Raw genomic sequence first — 16306 nt, 5'->3', positions numbered from 1 at the left:
TCAGTAGGAAACCGACCCCGAGATGTGATGTACAGCATTGCTAGAGTGCAGAACAGAAACCGGCAGAAAATCAGGACAACAGCGTCATTGAGAGGCAACAAAGTATTGCACTGTTCTGGAAGACTTGTGGCTTGTTTAAATGGAACGTTGCAACTCTAAGCCACATTACTATGTTCCTTTTAGAGAGAAGAGGGTTTCTCCTGGAAACCCTTCCAAAAAAAACATACTTATTATTTTTTTTTTGCTGTTATACAGTCATGAACCTTAATGTTTAACATGCTAAGTGAGGCCTGTAGAGTTGGAGACGTAGCTCTTGTTTTTTTTTTTTTTTGCAGTTTCTCTGAGAATTGCATGGTTTCATCTTGTAGTGAATTTGATGGAATGCCCATATCTAGTAAGATTGCAAACTATTTTAAAAGTTTTCCTCTTGTAGTTAGTCTTTTTCACTATAGAGTGCTGCACTTCAAATTGTTTAGAAATGGCCTTATAACCCTCATCAGATTAATGGGAAGCAACATTTCCCTTATGGCATTGTGTTAACCTGCACCTGAATGCTCTAGAGTAGCAAACTGCCAAACATTTTCTTTACAAAGTGGTCACACTTGCAGAATATTAATTAATCAAGTGCATTTGATTAACAGCACCTATCTGCTACTTACCCTTCTAACATCTGAGCAAAGTTGTAAAGGTGTATTTATTTTTTCCCACACTTCTTCTTCCTAGTGTAACAAGTCATGTGTTGTTGTTCATCTGAGGTTGTCTTTAAATAATTTTAAGACCTGCAAAACCTTGGAACTAAAAGAGGATGTATGTTCTTTTTAATGACCATAAAACAAAACCCTGGCAGTGGCAGAATACACATGGCAACTACATACAAGGTGCTTGCCAGTATGAGCCACACATGGTGGGAAGAGAAAAATGTACACCACTGCATCCTGAGGTCTCTGAGCAGTGCTGGAGGTGCCATGGAGGGATTGGTATTATGCTTCATATGTTCTGGTTTTGCCATCTTGCAGCCCTTCTTGGGAAGGGTTCAGAGATTACCCGCAGACTTTGGGGTTCCTATGGATCCTGCATTCCATTTGCATCATCACTAAATACCCCTCAAATCCTACAAAAGATCTGTTCATAGACACTTGGTCACGGCAGCCTGGTTGTGTATTTCTTTAAGCTGGAGGCTACAAACTTCCCTCCTATGGAGCTGTGGTTGCAATACAAATATATACACGGAGGACCTAACATCTACAAGACTTGGTTTGCATGGACAAAAAAACTGGAATGTAAACTTTACTTAGACCCCAACAGTTTGTGTTCTCTTCCCAGGTAGATGGCTGGGGTGTTGGGTCCACATTGGTTTGTTCTGATCAATATCTTTGGAAGGTTTTTACAGGAGACAAGTTTGTAGCTTTTCTTTGATGACTTGGTAACCCCTTCCCTACCATTATGCTAAATGTTGTGTCGTTTACTGATGTTTTAATATTTAATATTCGTTTGCACTTTTGATGGTAATAATTAGTTGTTTTGCCTTTCTGTATTGGTATTTTTTTATATGCTTAAATAAAGGATGTTATAAAAAAAAAGAAAAGCTTAAAACATTCTATGTCCTGTGTTTCATTATTCTCCTTTTATCTTGGTGCAATAAATTATAACCACAAACACAATACTGTAAACAATTTTTAATGTTTTGTTTGGGACAAGCTTGCTTTAAGCTAGGTACAAGATGCTCAAAAAGAGCATAATCAATCAAATAATGTGACCTTAAGATCCAAGCTGTACATATGACACAAACATCAGCTTTGAGCTACATAAATTGTCTTTAGCTATGAAAGATGAATTATTCTTTATTTAAAAATCATCAATAAAAAATAAAATCCTTCACTCTACCGGTTTGGTTTTTTTTTTTTTTTTTTTTACAATTCACTCAACAATAATGTAAGTTTTGCTCATAATAAAACATGACACAAATATCAACATTTAGTACATCAAAATCAGCATTTACTTGCATAAAGAAGTACAATACCTTAAAGCATCGGTAGAGAGGAGCTAGATAAAGAAGAAATGTAAACATTACTCACCTCTATAGTTCCTAATGTCTGAACTAAAGAATTGTTGGACACAAAACAAGTTTTTTTCTAATGCAGACAAAGTAAAAGTTTTGCTATGAGCTACCAAGCATGAGCTGATCTTTCAAAATAAATAAGGTAATGGGTTTTTGTCAACAATGTCCCCAAATCTAATCCCATTGATATTGCTCCGCAGGAAGAAGCGTTGTAACACTAGACCTGCAAATAGGCCATTGAAAAGTTAGGTAATGCTACTCTGTATTTACTAATACACATTCCTAAGATGTGACTAGCATAAGTACATCTGACTTGGTATAAGCCTCTTGCAAACCTTTTTACCAGTGTTTCTCCACTAGGATTCTTCCAGTTTGCTGGGGGTTCCTTCAGCAATGAGCAATTTGGTCAGTTTAAGTGACACTGATGATCTTTTTGGATATCTGTAAAGATGGCACTCCTCCAATTAGCCAGCAATGTTAAAAATACATAAAACATGAATAAATAATTGAGTTCTGCATTAATTTGTGTCTCTCATATCTGCCTGATGTTCTGCTTTAAAGCAAATCTTTTATCTCTTCTATTTAACAGCTACAAGCACAGTCAAAGCTAAAAACAAGCACCAAGCGCTAGATGCAAGCACCTCCCTTAACCACTGAAAGCCCCCCTATGCTTGGTATACGTTTGGTAACCTTCTACTTTGGAGTTCTGGCAAGCTCCTCCTACCCAAAATCTGTGAACTCCCTACACTGAACTTCTCAGAACATCAGGAAGGTGCAGGGGGTATCCAAAGAATTTTACTGCAGAAATAGAAATCATTATCTGCCTTCTCAGTGCCCCAGATTTCACTTTTATTTCACTTTAACTATCTCTTAAACGTGACATGTTAATTTTATTATAAATAACCTTAGAACATGTTTCTATGTAATATATTGTGTGCATGTAGAGGCTCACATATTTGCTTATGCAGTTTCCGTTTCTTTCCGTTTGCTATTGCAGCACAGCAATTGTGTATAGCGGTTCCTCTCTTTGTCTATGGGTCTGCTAAAACATTTCAATTTCTGGGTGGATTATTTTATCTCAGCAGTTATTAAATATTGTTAGACAGAGAGGGCACTAAGCAATCCACAAATCTGTATAAAAATATATTCATGAAAGTATGACACAGAAAAATGTAAAAATAGCAATAAAATATGGTTTCAAACAACTACAGCAATAACTCAAAAAGCATACTTATAATTTCCCTTTAAAGACAGTTCAGCTGACTTTGTCTATTTTTCCCTTTTCCCTCTTTCTAAAGGACCAACTACAGACAGGTTAAGGTAAGCATATCTGTAACTTTTTTCATTTTTAGATGGGGTATATGTGACTTGGGAAGGGGAATGGAGCCCAGACTGGGTAAGCAGACATTCCATATTAGTAAACAATTCTCTTTAAAATGTGGTTTTACATAAAAGTGAAATAGATGCCCACTATTCTGGCACATCCTGCTTTATGAGTTATTTTCATGAGTTTTTCTGCACTGCATGTGCCTTCTATGTGCCACCAGAAGACAACTGCCAGTGACAGCACTCTGTTAGATTACCCTATAGTGCAACAAGTTTTTTAAATTTTGGGTGGTTTTAAACATCAACAATCTATCCACTAGCTTTGCAAAACTTCTGTTTGATACACTGACCCAGTATAGCAGTCCCAAAACATATCTCTACGAATCTTCTATTGCTGTGCTAAAGCTCTTCTTGTCTTTCTGTTTTCCTGCATTCATCATGTGTAATCAGACCTGACCCTGACAAGACATTCAAACTAATTCTGAGTATACAAATTTGTCCAGTACTAGTTGTACGGTGTATGTATAGATCAGTACAGGGTATAACCCTGAGTTTCTTGCCTTCTCTCAATATGGCTACTTCTGCAGATTAGTATTAACCTTTTTATTTAGGCATCACAATGTTGCAGCTGTCTATTTCTCAATAAATGTTGTCATGAACGAAACTGGACTGAAAACATTTTATTTCATAATTGTGATGCTTGAATTAGTAGGTAATCTGATTCTGAAGAAAAGTTCATGGATAGGTAGTTAGTTGGGACAAAGGGAGGCCAATATTGACCATTTTTTACTGGATTTTCCAGGCTGGCAAATACAACATGTTGACCGGATTGGCAAAACACTACAGTTTATAGAATTAAAAGTGCAGGAGAGTTGAAGAATTTCTACCTACTGAATGTTTGAATTTACAGGAACTGCAGTAATGTATCCAAAGGATCTTATAGGAACTAGTATTTGAACTTTGATCAGTGCTTCAGAGTGTGATGGCAATGATTGCAGGGTGTATTTTTGGGCTTTAGGGAATCAAAAGAAATAACTGCCAGTAAAATGCAGTTGTTTGGCCATTTACTAATGGATAATAATTATCTTTTTCCTCTTAACATCTATAGCAAATACAAGAAATTAGTTTGAACATATCCAAAGCATCTCAAACACAGTTTAAATATATGTTCTGTACATTTACTGTTCTACCTACCAAGGGACTTGTAATTTACACATTTGGTATACTCAACAGCCAAGAGGATGGGAAAAGGATTTTCCAGTTCAGTAGTGCAACTTCTTTTGATACTTTAAACAAAAAGACTTATAGAGTGTTCTTAATCTGGGAAACATGTAACACCATCCAATGATACTTTATTACCTCCAGCCGGCTTTCCAGACAAGAAGCCAAGATCATCATGTCTGTCCAGTTAGCAGGAAGGCCATAGAAAACCTGGACAAGGAGTTAGCAGAGTCATCTCCCAGACTATGCATTGCAGGAGATAAGTGTAAATTACAAAAAATGTCTACATAAAAAAGTAAATTATCTGGTCGCTATAACAACAAACATATATAAATGTATTTCAGCGGTGTATTTAGCTGTTTGCTGTTTCTGTTTTAGCTAAATATCTATTGGCTGCATTGTTATGCAAAATAACCAAAAACACAAACAGGTGTGAACCAACGAGGTTAATTTATCAAAGGTATGAAGGCTTTTCACTTAGCAAAGTGAATTTTCTGCATGCTTATTGAATGTGGTAAAAATGGATTTGCAAAAAAGAAATGTCAGCAATGCTTTACCTCATTCACTAAGCTAAGTGAAATATTCCTTGCAGGGTAATCATTTACTTTGGTAGGTAAGCAGCCTAACCTTATAATAAATCAGCCCCATTGTTTCTCTAAAATAGGTTCTGATTGTCAGGAACTGGTCACAAAGCATTTAGGAAAATGCAAGAAAGATATATGCCAAAAGGGGGGCCCATTTGCATGCTAAATACTGACTTGTGCTATGAGAAAAACTATGAAAAAAACTTCAGCAAACAAATGACTTTTCTTTGGTCCTTAAAGGGTAAACGTCTAGGTATACAGAAATGTCTAATGTCCACTCTCTGCTACTTCACTTTTGCGTTGTCTCAAGGCACTTTCAGATTCGGGTGTGCTTGGGTGTGGTATATGTGTGCCAAGGTCTTCTTCTGTCCCAGAGTCCTCTGCTGAGGAGTTCTCCCCAGAATCATTTTCAGCATTGGAATTTCTGACTTCTTCATTGTCCTCTGCTTGTTCTTCCTTCTCTTCTTCATCATCGTCGTTTTCTTCACTGGCATCCTCGTTGTCAGACTCTTCCTTTTCATCGCCAGAATCCTTACAATCATTTTCTAAATTACCAACATCCTCCTGATTAATCTCTGAAATAAAACAGGAGAGAATTTAACCTTTTTTCTGTTCAGTTAGGAGAAACAAAGCTGTAAACAGATGATGTTTTTGTGTCAATATTCCACGATTTGCAACTAAAACATTATAATATTGATAAACCTATAACACATGGAACGAGTTATGAAAAGTGGTCATTTATTATCAGCTTCACTTACACACTGCAGTGTAATTCACACAATATTGTTCAAATCAAAATACAGCTGTTGCACAAATAAAAGTTTAAGTTTAAGGGAATATTTTCTGTTGGTTTTTTTGGCACCCCACATGTAAACCCTAATTTTAAAGTTTTCTTTAAAAAGTTCCAACAGTATTAGTAAATCATCAAAGCTCCCAGGGGTCTCAAAACAACATCAAGGCTGACATGTGAGTAGTGAAGGTGCCCAATAGAGATTCATGGTGGATTTTCTTTATCATATACATGTACCCAGCAATTAAAGGTGTATATATGTTACATTTACGTAACTGTCCCCCAAAACCTCCAATATCCTATTGTTACCTATCCATTCTCCTGCCAAATCTACGTTATGCAGACAAGGAGACACAAAGTTCTCGAGGTTGGCCCTTATTTCTATAGCCATATGCAGAAATTAATCCCATTCATAAGGAAAAGGCATGCAATGAAAGGCAGCCGCTCTATATGCATACTTGGGATTTTTCTGAAAGTATATGACTTTGGGGGTACTGGGGGAGGGGAGCAAATTAAATTATAACTTTATTAAAGTAAATAGTTATATAAAGGCATTGGGTGCATATATAACACCTGTGTACAAACTATATTTAAAGCTTTAGGGGAAAGGAATTGCCCAGTGGTCATATGTTTGTGGCTGTTTGGAGAAATATAGAATATTTATCTCATGTCAAGAATGGTGAGGTTTTCTGGTGCTACTAGAGAGACACCAAAGGGTTCATTTTTTTAGCAAGCCTAATACAAAAATGTGGAATACTGAATACATGTATTGTGGATGTAAAGGTGGATTTATGCAAACTGTCTAGCCTGTGAACATCTTGTGTCCTCCTTCACTACTTGCTTGTGTGAGAATGAACTGATAAGAGGACAGTTGTGGCTGTGGATGATGCCTACGTCATAAGAAAAAAAGCAGCTGGTAATATACAAAATATAATATCATACTAACAAGTACAAGTTGTACAAGTGCAGGATGTTTGGCCAAAATGACTCACAATAGCCAATTAATGATTTGCTTGTTAGAGATCAGTGTATATTTTTATTATAAAGTGTTGATATTTTCTTGATATGCAAAAAGAAATGCCAGCTTCTCCATGCCTAACTATCCCCAGTTAGATTATATAAAATGGGCCCTGCCTGGGGTAAACCAAGTTGTATCATCTTGCTGTTAAAGCTGTTGTTGTTTTGGACCATTATACGCATCCAATAAAGATAAGTACTAACTTTTAATAAATGTCATTCCTATACCCTTCCTGACACTTGTAGTCCCAAAAATATTTTCACTTTGTTACAGAGAGCACCCTGCAAGCATTATGTACATCAGTTTATTCAGGACTAGTCATTTCTTCCACATGCTGGCTTTGGAAACCAACAAAGTAAACAACAGGACTTGATCTTCCCCATATTTCCTTCAAAACGCCTCTTCCATGTTCAGCATAATCTGACCCAGCTTCCAATGCAGCCTGTTTGCCTGTTACAAGCTAGTTTGATTTAAGCTGGAAGACATATGGGTTTCCTTCACAAACTCAGTCACCTCTACAGCAATGTACATATGAATTTTTGATAGTCTAAAAAAAGCCTTTGATGTTTACATGAACATATGGTATCCTTGGAAATGCAGAAGAAACAGATCATTATTCTACCTCAAATAGAACACTTATGAGGAACATACAATCTAACATGAATTGTCATTCATTATCTACAAACACGCGGATAAGGATCCATGTTTCCCTCCAGCTGTTTGAGGATCTAAAAATGATGAACAATGCTTGGCTAAAGCAAATAGTTTTTATTTTTGTAAGAACACTAAAAAAAAAAACCCTATACACAAAGTAAGAAAATAATAATCAGATGGACATAAGGGAGCTATTGGAACAATAAAGCAGAATTTTGAACTTTAAACAAATGCTTTATTGTGAAGCAGCCTGTCTTTTTGTAATTCAAAATGACATGTGTGCCATTTTCTCTTTTTGCAATTTATAGTGATACATGTGGACGTGTATTACGTCAAATAAAATAACAGAAAATAACCAAAGGGTAACTGGGTTATTACAGTTACATCAAACTCTTTTGACAAAGTTTACCATTTACACAATGACTTCATGCTGCTTCTGAGAACAGGTTTTTCATCAAACATCCAATCAGAATTAAAAGATTACCTTTTATTTTATTTAGGCATTTAGCCTAAAGAAGTTTTCAGGTAAAAGGTGGAGAAGAAGAAACCCACTTTGAGTGCTGGACTATGGGGAGGGGTGCAGCTGGGTGTGGAGCCTCCCAATCCTCAGCATGTCCAAACTATGATCTGCTCTACACAGAATTAAGGCTTTTAAACTTTTGATTCAGGCCCGAAAAGTTGCATTGGAAAAGCTCAGCTGATTCTGTGTAGCCAGCACTTTAGTCCTCCATCAGAGTAACAGTCTCCTGCTATGTAAATACAGCACAGCGGCCCACAGTGACAGAGCTCAGATGATTACACAGGGGAGCTGTGTTCTCCCAGTGTAATTCACAGGCCTGGGATATTGATTTGAAACTTTTCAGACCAGCTTCACTTGACAAGCAAAAGAAGCTAAGTCAGGTGCACCAGTAACTAAACATAAACAAAGTAACAAGTGCACTTTAGAATACAATCCTGCAGAACTATATAGTCATTAAAGTCTAGGCACAACCCAATCCAGTTTCTCCTTCTAATGCCTTCTACTTGCAAGAGCTTAATTATTATGACTGCGAAAATGCACTTACTGGGCTGTTAGCTGGGAGTGAATTAGCAATACATATTTCATTTAGTCTAGTGAATGTGGGTAAAATTATCCTTGCAAAAAAAAAATACTAAATCACAAGTAAGTGAATCTGAAAACAACAAAAGCTTTCCTTGCACGTGATTGCTGAAGTCAGGAGAGCTTTACCTCCTTTATGAAGCAAAGGGAAACCTCCCTTTCAAGAAGAGAATTCACTTTGCTTTTTGACAAGCCGATAATACCTAAGTACCCCCCCAAAAGAGCCTTGGCTTTGGTCTCTTGAGTGAAATATATTAATAAAGGAGCACAATTGGGTTTGCATGGACTGTTACCACAATCATGTTTTTATAGTGATTTTAAATTACAGAGCAATTACGATAACTTGTGTATGTTCTGATTTGCAAGAAGCTTTGCTTGTGAGGCCATTGAAAACTGTGTGTATATGGAGTCTAAAGCAGAGCTACACACACACACACATATATATATATATATATATATATATATATATATATATATATATATAGTATATTGTGACCCTCATTAAGAAGAACTGGTACTTAAAAGTTAATATGATCTGGTCAATCCTTCCCTCTTCCCAGGAAAAGCTGTATGTGCACCACTTATATTTGCCAGGCAAGTTGCAGGAAAAAAAAAGTTGGTAGGGCTCAGCAGTGGATAGGACAGAGGTATTTATCTTTAATTCTAAGGGGGGCATCAATGTATGGATAGTTCAAATGCTGGAAAGTCAGGCTACCTGAATTTAATAAGGGCAATCACTTACCTGATCTCACCACTTCATACTTGGGTTTAGCTGGGCAGAAGCAATCTATAAGAAGGACCAATATCTACATGAAACACAAAACAGAGAATATTTATTTATTAAAGGGAATCTGTCAAGACACAAATAGATCAGCTGCCATCATGGCTTATATCAGGTTCAATATATTATGTGCTTGTTCAAAGAAATGTTAGGAGGCTTCTGTTTTCCAGTGCACTGTTCAAAAAATCAGGAGTCTTGCACTTACTGTGTAAGAAGTTCTAAAGCATAACTAAACCTGCAATACTCACCTGTCCCCATTCCCTTGCAAGGCGATGCCATCTTCTTGTTTCTTTTCTTCCTAGAGACAATCTTCGCCCATCTTGATTGGCCAAGCAGGGATGACTAAACTCCCATGCCAGTGCGTAGGAGTTTATTTATTACTGGGACGCCTAGGGGAGCCGGGATTGTCAGGTATCCTGGAAACCAAACTTAAGAAGTTAGGAGGGATTATTCAAGAAAGGACATCGCCTGAACCTTTCTGCCATAATGACCTGCCAGATCATGAATTTTTAAAAGTGGACCTTAAGGCTCTGCTTAAAACCTTGAGTTATTAAAAAATCTTGCAGGCCAGCCCAGGGTATAACTGCTCCCACTACAAGGGGCATGCTCAGACTACCAGTATTTTACCACAGGAATTTTACTACCCCCAAAGACGTACTGCCAAACATTAGGTGCCCGGAAACAGCAATAGGCTGCCTACGAAGTGTGGTTTAAGCATTGCCAAACCCCTGTGCAGGCATTTGCAAGCAGCTGCAAAAAGACTGAAAAGGCAGTTCCATTTGCAAACACTTAAAACACTTGAAAAGCATTTTTATGAATTTGCAAGCAGCATCTATTCCAGTCTATAGAGGCGGAAGGATGCTGCATATAACATCCAAAAAAGCTCCTAAAATCTGTCAAAGGATAATAAACTAACCAATTCAATTCAGTGTTTGCAAGCTGGTGGAACTTTTCCACTACACTGACATGACTGCTCTTCAGGATCACTGACCCCTACCGCTAGTCAGTTGACAGGCAGGGAGGCGGACTGAAATAAATACCCTTCTTGATATACTTTTAGGGGAGTAAAGGGTGCAAAAATATAGCTAGGGGATCAGTTAGGGGAGGGTGGGAGTGAAGTGTGGAAGAAGGATTATTACTTTGTTCACAAATCAGTTTAAAGCATTGCAGGGATAATGCAGCAACCCCAGAATCACAAAGATAGAAGTGGAAAGAGTAACAGTGCAGAATAGAAAAAGGTGTGGAAGGAAATAACTAACACTAGAACGAATACCGTGTTACTAATACAACCCTCATGTATTGCTCAGTCATTGAATAGTTAAATATGAAAATTAGTCTTACCAGACCCAGAATCAGTCCAATCAACATGGTGAACATGATGAAAACAACATAAGAGCCCCAAGCAGGCAATCCCAAAGGGCCTGTGAAGTAGTTGTGCGTTTGCTAAAACAAAAACAAAAAAATGAATTATTATTAGCCATCAAACAGACAAACAGGAAAACCTAAAGTACCCAAAATACAGTATTTTTTTAAATGCATGTACATTGGATATCAAAATTTACCAAACAGAGGTAATAAAAATGGTATATAAAGAGAGCCAGCAACAAAGAAATACCATATTTTGTCCTCCAGCAAAAGCTTCTAATGGATTCAGTGAGGTCAGCCTGTGCTCAGAGTCATTAGTGTGACGAGCTGACACATTCTTGTTTCACAATGCAGAGAAGCAAGATGTTACACTCTGCAAAGTTATCAATCTGACAAGGTCACTATTAAGTAAAACACACACCAGCCATGTGACACTTCTTGTTTAAAGGGTCAGTCCACCCAAAACTGATATTTCAGCTTTTGATAGATTCCGGAGATCTCGTCCACCTAGCAAATTCTTACATCATTCAGGGCCTTTAGCAGCAATATCTGGGCTCTGAATTTTACCAAACTGCATGTCTAGTATGGCCAGGGGTTCTGTTGTTATTGGAAAAATGTATGTCATTTTTTTATTGTAGTATGCAGTAGGAGAAGGTAATCACTAAAAACCAAAAAGGTGGTAAGTAGTACATTCAGGCACAGGTGGGTTTAGTCACTTGAATTCTGAAGAGGTGATAGCAGCCATCAGGTGATGTTGCATGGCAGACTCTACCTGTATCTGAAATATCATAAATATTGACATTCTGATCAAATAGGAAAAAAAACATAAGGACTATTAGTAAAGTAGTGTCAAAATTCAACACCCTATAGATTTGATGTTATAGGGGCTTTCCCTTCTGTGCTCTTGCATGAGCGAAGCTGATCAGTGCAATGTAGGACTGTAGAAGTGATCACTGTTCAAGCGAAACTAACGTAACTAAACTTTTCAGAATGTACACGCGCAACATCAGCTTTGGATGCCAGGACACTTGGTAATCTCTACTTCCTCTGCATATGGCAGGAATGAACAAACTCTCTGCTCAGGATTTACATCATCATAGCTCAGCCAATCAAGATGGCCATAGATTGCCTACCAGAAAAAGATGGGGACGGTGCCCTGCGAGGAAACGGGGACACGTGAGTAACCAGGATTAGTTCTGCTTTAAGGCTCATCCCGTTAGATGGGGGGTGGTGCAAAAAAGGAAACTAACCATAAAATACTATGACTTCCATTGCTGACCTTTAAATGCTGGTTGTCTGGCTTTCTTCATCTTTAAAACACTTCAAATTACTAAACCATAATAGGTGTACAGTGAATGAGGTTAGTCACTAAGAACAAATTGAAGCCGCATGATCATGACGACAGCCGGACAACTAGCATTTTTATTATACTCTTTGCACTTCTCTCATGAAAGTTTTACCAATATAAATATTCTAAACGATAGCCACAAGTGTCAGTTTGTTTTTGATATATTTTGTTGCAGTTGGTCAAAGCCTTTCTGAACTAATTCCATTTAATGAACTATACAATTAATTCTCCTAAATCCTAACTAGAATATCTTCCTCAATCTTAAATGACAACCCCTCTGGGGTTACTCAGATTTATAGGATACGTTTCAGGAAACAGCTTTACATTATTATGATGGCTGATCTAAGCACATATAAATCTTTTCATTTGGCAATATTGCAATGTCCAGTTTCTGGAACCTTTCCAAATTTTGTATGACCTTTCTACTAATATTATCAATTCACTCAAGTCTCAATGACAGGTCAAGAGTGTCCAAGCAGACTGCAGGGACGATTGCTGCATGGCATGCTACAGATTATGGAGGTCTGCACATGGACTAGATTCATACTAAATCCCAAAAACATGCAGTTAGGTTAATTGGCTTCCTCCCAAAATTGACCATAGACTGTGGTAATGACATATGAATATGGAAGGAACATTAGATTGTGAGCTCCTTTGAGGGACAAGTAGTGATATGACAATGGGCTTTGTAAAGAGCTGCATAATATTCCAGCACTATATAAATACTTTGCAATAATAATAGTAATAATAATAATAAATTTGCGGTCTTCTAATCAGCCTTACACTGTAACATACCATAAGTACTAAAATAAGTACACTTCAATAAATTCAGCCTAATTAATTAGTAAAAGAAATTGCATACTATTGCTAAGTGTAGTTGCATCCTCCTTGATTATCTTTTTGTTATCCCCACACACAAACAGGATGCCTGAATTATGAAGTCATGTATGACCACCGACAAGCTGACCAAAGACCTGCAACTACCCATAGGTCTGTCTTCTTCATTTACCTTGTACACTTACATTCCTAAAAAAAAATGATGGAGCTCACAATGTCTGTTCTTTGCACAAACATACACGTTCAATAAAAATTAGGGTATATATTGAAAGAAGATTCTTATAAATAAGGTCTGACCACCATCTCATCATCTGTGGCCTAACAGAAGATCCAGATTACTGCAGCCTGTGGTATGTACAGGGCACATAAAGTTCACCTCAATGGCTGCTTTGTATACCGTGTACCCCAGAAAAATATATGTTTGTCATTTTGCTTGTTGTACAATACGTGCATTGGAAAGTGAAAGGTTTCAACCATCTAAAATAAAGCAAAAGGTTTGCAGAGTGCTTTTTTGTGCCTTGCTGTGTATCCAGTTACAGCCAATTCCCCCCACAGCCAGTGCCTTAAGATTTTTAATCTACTTATACACACTTGATAAATGTTTCCCATTTGACTTGGGATTAAACTTCAGAATGTGTACAGCAGTCCTCAAATGTTGTTTATTAACCTGCAAACAACTGGCAGGGGATGATCACTGTAAATACCCATGGGGAGAATGCAGCGGGGTGCCTCCAGCTTGTCCTCGATGCTACCCTCTCTGTAGAACTGAATAGCTCTGTATGTGCAACTCTCATTTTTTTGGGTGGGCCTGAATTATTAAAGCTCTCCAAAGCTAGAAAGGATATACTTTCATCAGTGAAACTGGGTGATCCAGCAAGCCTGGAATGGATTTGGTCCAGGATTAAAAACATTTGCTACGAAATAGCAAATGACTTTTAAGAAATCCATTCCACGTTTTGCTGGATCACCCATCTTCACTGATGAAAGTGTATCCTCTCCAGCCTCGGAGAGCTTTAAAAAATCAGGGCCAGTGTCTGTAGAAACAATCACAAAGAAATGTTTAGCAGCAATAGAAATTTGTCATGTGTACATTGCCTTGAACATCTACATAAATATTACCCGAGGGTGCTCATACAAGGTGCAAATCAATCCACGGAGGTGATAATAAACACTTCCATCAGAGGCACTTTTTCAACTTGGGTGGGATGGGACCAATTTACAACAATGCTGGTTCCAACATAAATGCAATGCTGGGTTTTTATGGATTATTAAACTTCCTCTATGAATTCTGTGTTGGTTCCTACAGTTACTGAAAAAGTACAAACATATTGAGTTATCTTTATTTATTATTACTACAAAGTATTTATATAGCGCCAACATATACTGTGCTGTACACAGTCATGTCACATATGTCTTTAACACAGTCGAAGGTCAATTTCTTTTTTGAGGGGAAGCCAATTAACCTAACTGCATGTTTTTGTAATGTGGGAGGAAACTGGAAACCAGAGGAAACCCACACAAACACGGGGAGAACCTGCAAACCCCATGCTGACCTCTGAACAACTGTGCTGCCCATACTAGAGATAACTATATTTTTCAGCAGGTTGGTTTATTATATCCTGTAATAAATTTGTATTCTGTTGTGCTGAAGGCTCACTGCTACTAATAACTGCAACTGGGCATGAAAAATCTGCTACAAAAATAGGCATCTTGTCTATGTCAGGATGTAAAAAGACAACCAGGAAACCACAAGTCATGCTGCTTCAAAAAATCTACTTTACCCAAAGACAAACCATCATATGAACATTTGTTTTTTGCGTAGGTAACATGAATAAGTGTAAAGTCACCACTAAACATGAAAATGATCTTGAGTGGTGTAAATTACGGTGTCATATTTAGGACCACAACCATAAAGTGGTCCAAACATGAGGTTTGTAAAAGTATTTCAGTGTACTCCCCAGCCCCTTTTAGCTGGGCACAGGACCCGGCACTTTTCAGCTGTTATTGGGTGGTTACTCAAAAGTTGGGTCCCAATACAGAGTTGCCACCTGCCTACAGCTTCTTCCCACCCAGCTTAAAAAAGTTTCTGGGGACAATACTGTATTTGTATAATTATGGTGCAATAACAACTGCAACAGGTGGCCTTGATTGTCTGAAATACTGATCTGACATGTCTCATGAAAGATAAACTGAAATTTAGGTGGCAATCAGGCAAGGGGAAATAATATTGTTACAGAAAATTCCTTGTGTTGGTCACACAGCATTGTATTATAAAAGCAGCCAGCTATCTATATGGTGCTTATGGAAAAATCTGAATCTCATCCTATCAACTAATATCTTTTAAATAAAAGCCTATCCTCTTATGTAATGGCCACATTTACAGTACTCGTAGTATAAAGGTTTATCATGTCTCCTCCTGATATAACCAAGGGAGATTCAGTAAACCTTACATTGATAAGTGGTTTTGTGTGCTTCAACAAAAAACCTGCACGCGATTAAAAAGCAATTTTGAGAATACAAAAAAAAAAATCTATCCGATTTGCAACAGCTCTAACAACAGTATCATGGCACAAATACAGAGGAAACACATAGGCTGAGAAGGTCACTTTCACAAAGATAAACTATTGATTCCTCACATAGCCTCAGGACAATAGGCAGCAGTTGCAATTTTATTCCTTTTTTTGTTATCTTTGTCCAAGTTGTGATACAGAGATAGACCGGACTACAGAGTACATGCAGCAGATTCTGGGCTTAGCTCATTTAATTTGTTCAGGAAATCAATATGTTTGAATACACAAAATCCATACTATCAAAAGCTCAATCAAGATGATGATGATGCCATCCTATGCTGCTTTGTCTTTTCTAAAAACCTTCATTTATTGGGAAGAAGATAAACATAGTTACTGAAAACATATTGGGATATTTTGGACATTATGACATCGGTTTCTCTTCTCTCTCCTGGTTCTCTAAAACTTAGATGTAAATAGAAACTATAGCTGAAATGGTTGCGTTCTAATTCTACCCAGATTTCAACCATCAAACGGAATGGAAGGCGTCACTAAATAAAAGGAAAGCATGGAAGCACGCCATTCCACAGATCCCGATATGTATGGAAAAGCCTGACACTGAACTAACTAGTGCAGGGTGCACCGGATATTGGAAGACTGTGTGACAGGGTGACCAAGCAGAACAGAAATTAGGAGGCAGAGACAGAGTATTGTGTC

At 37.6% G+C, this 16306-nt stretch overlaps 1 protein-coding gene across 1 annotated transcript in view; it reads right to left on the bottom strand.

Annotated features, from left to right (window-relative positions):
- Nucleotides 1–1661: 1661 nt before the first annotated feature.
- TMX4 (thioredoxin related transmembrane protein 4) overlaps nucleotides 1662–16306 on the bottom strand; it is a gene marked incomplete in the record, with an annotated part of 43714 nt that continues 29069 nt past the window's right edge. The window contains 3 exon segments of the mRNA XM_072409643.1: nucleotides 1662–5765; nucleotides 9494–9557; nucleotides 10874–10975. Of these exon segments, the coding sequence (XP_072265744.1) occupies nucleotides 5458–5765; nucleotides 9494–9557; nucleotides 10874–10975 (474 nt within the window).

This window comes from Pyxicephalus adspersus, chromosome 4, assembly GCF_032062135.1.
Source record: "Pyxicephalus adspersus chromosome 4, UCB_Pads_2.0, whole genome shotgun sequence".
NCBI classification, from domain to species: domain Eukaryota; kingdom Metazoa; phylum Chordata; class Amphibia; order Anura; family Pyxicephalidae; genus Pyxicephalus; species Pyxicephalus adspersus.
The sequence above is the reverse complement of the archived record's forward strand: the minus strand, read 5'-3'. Positions and strand labels throughout refer to the sequence as shown.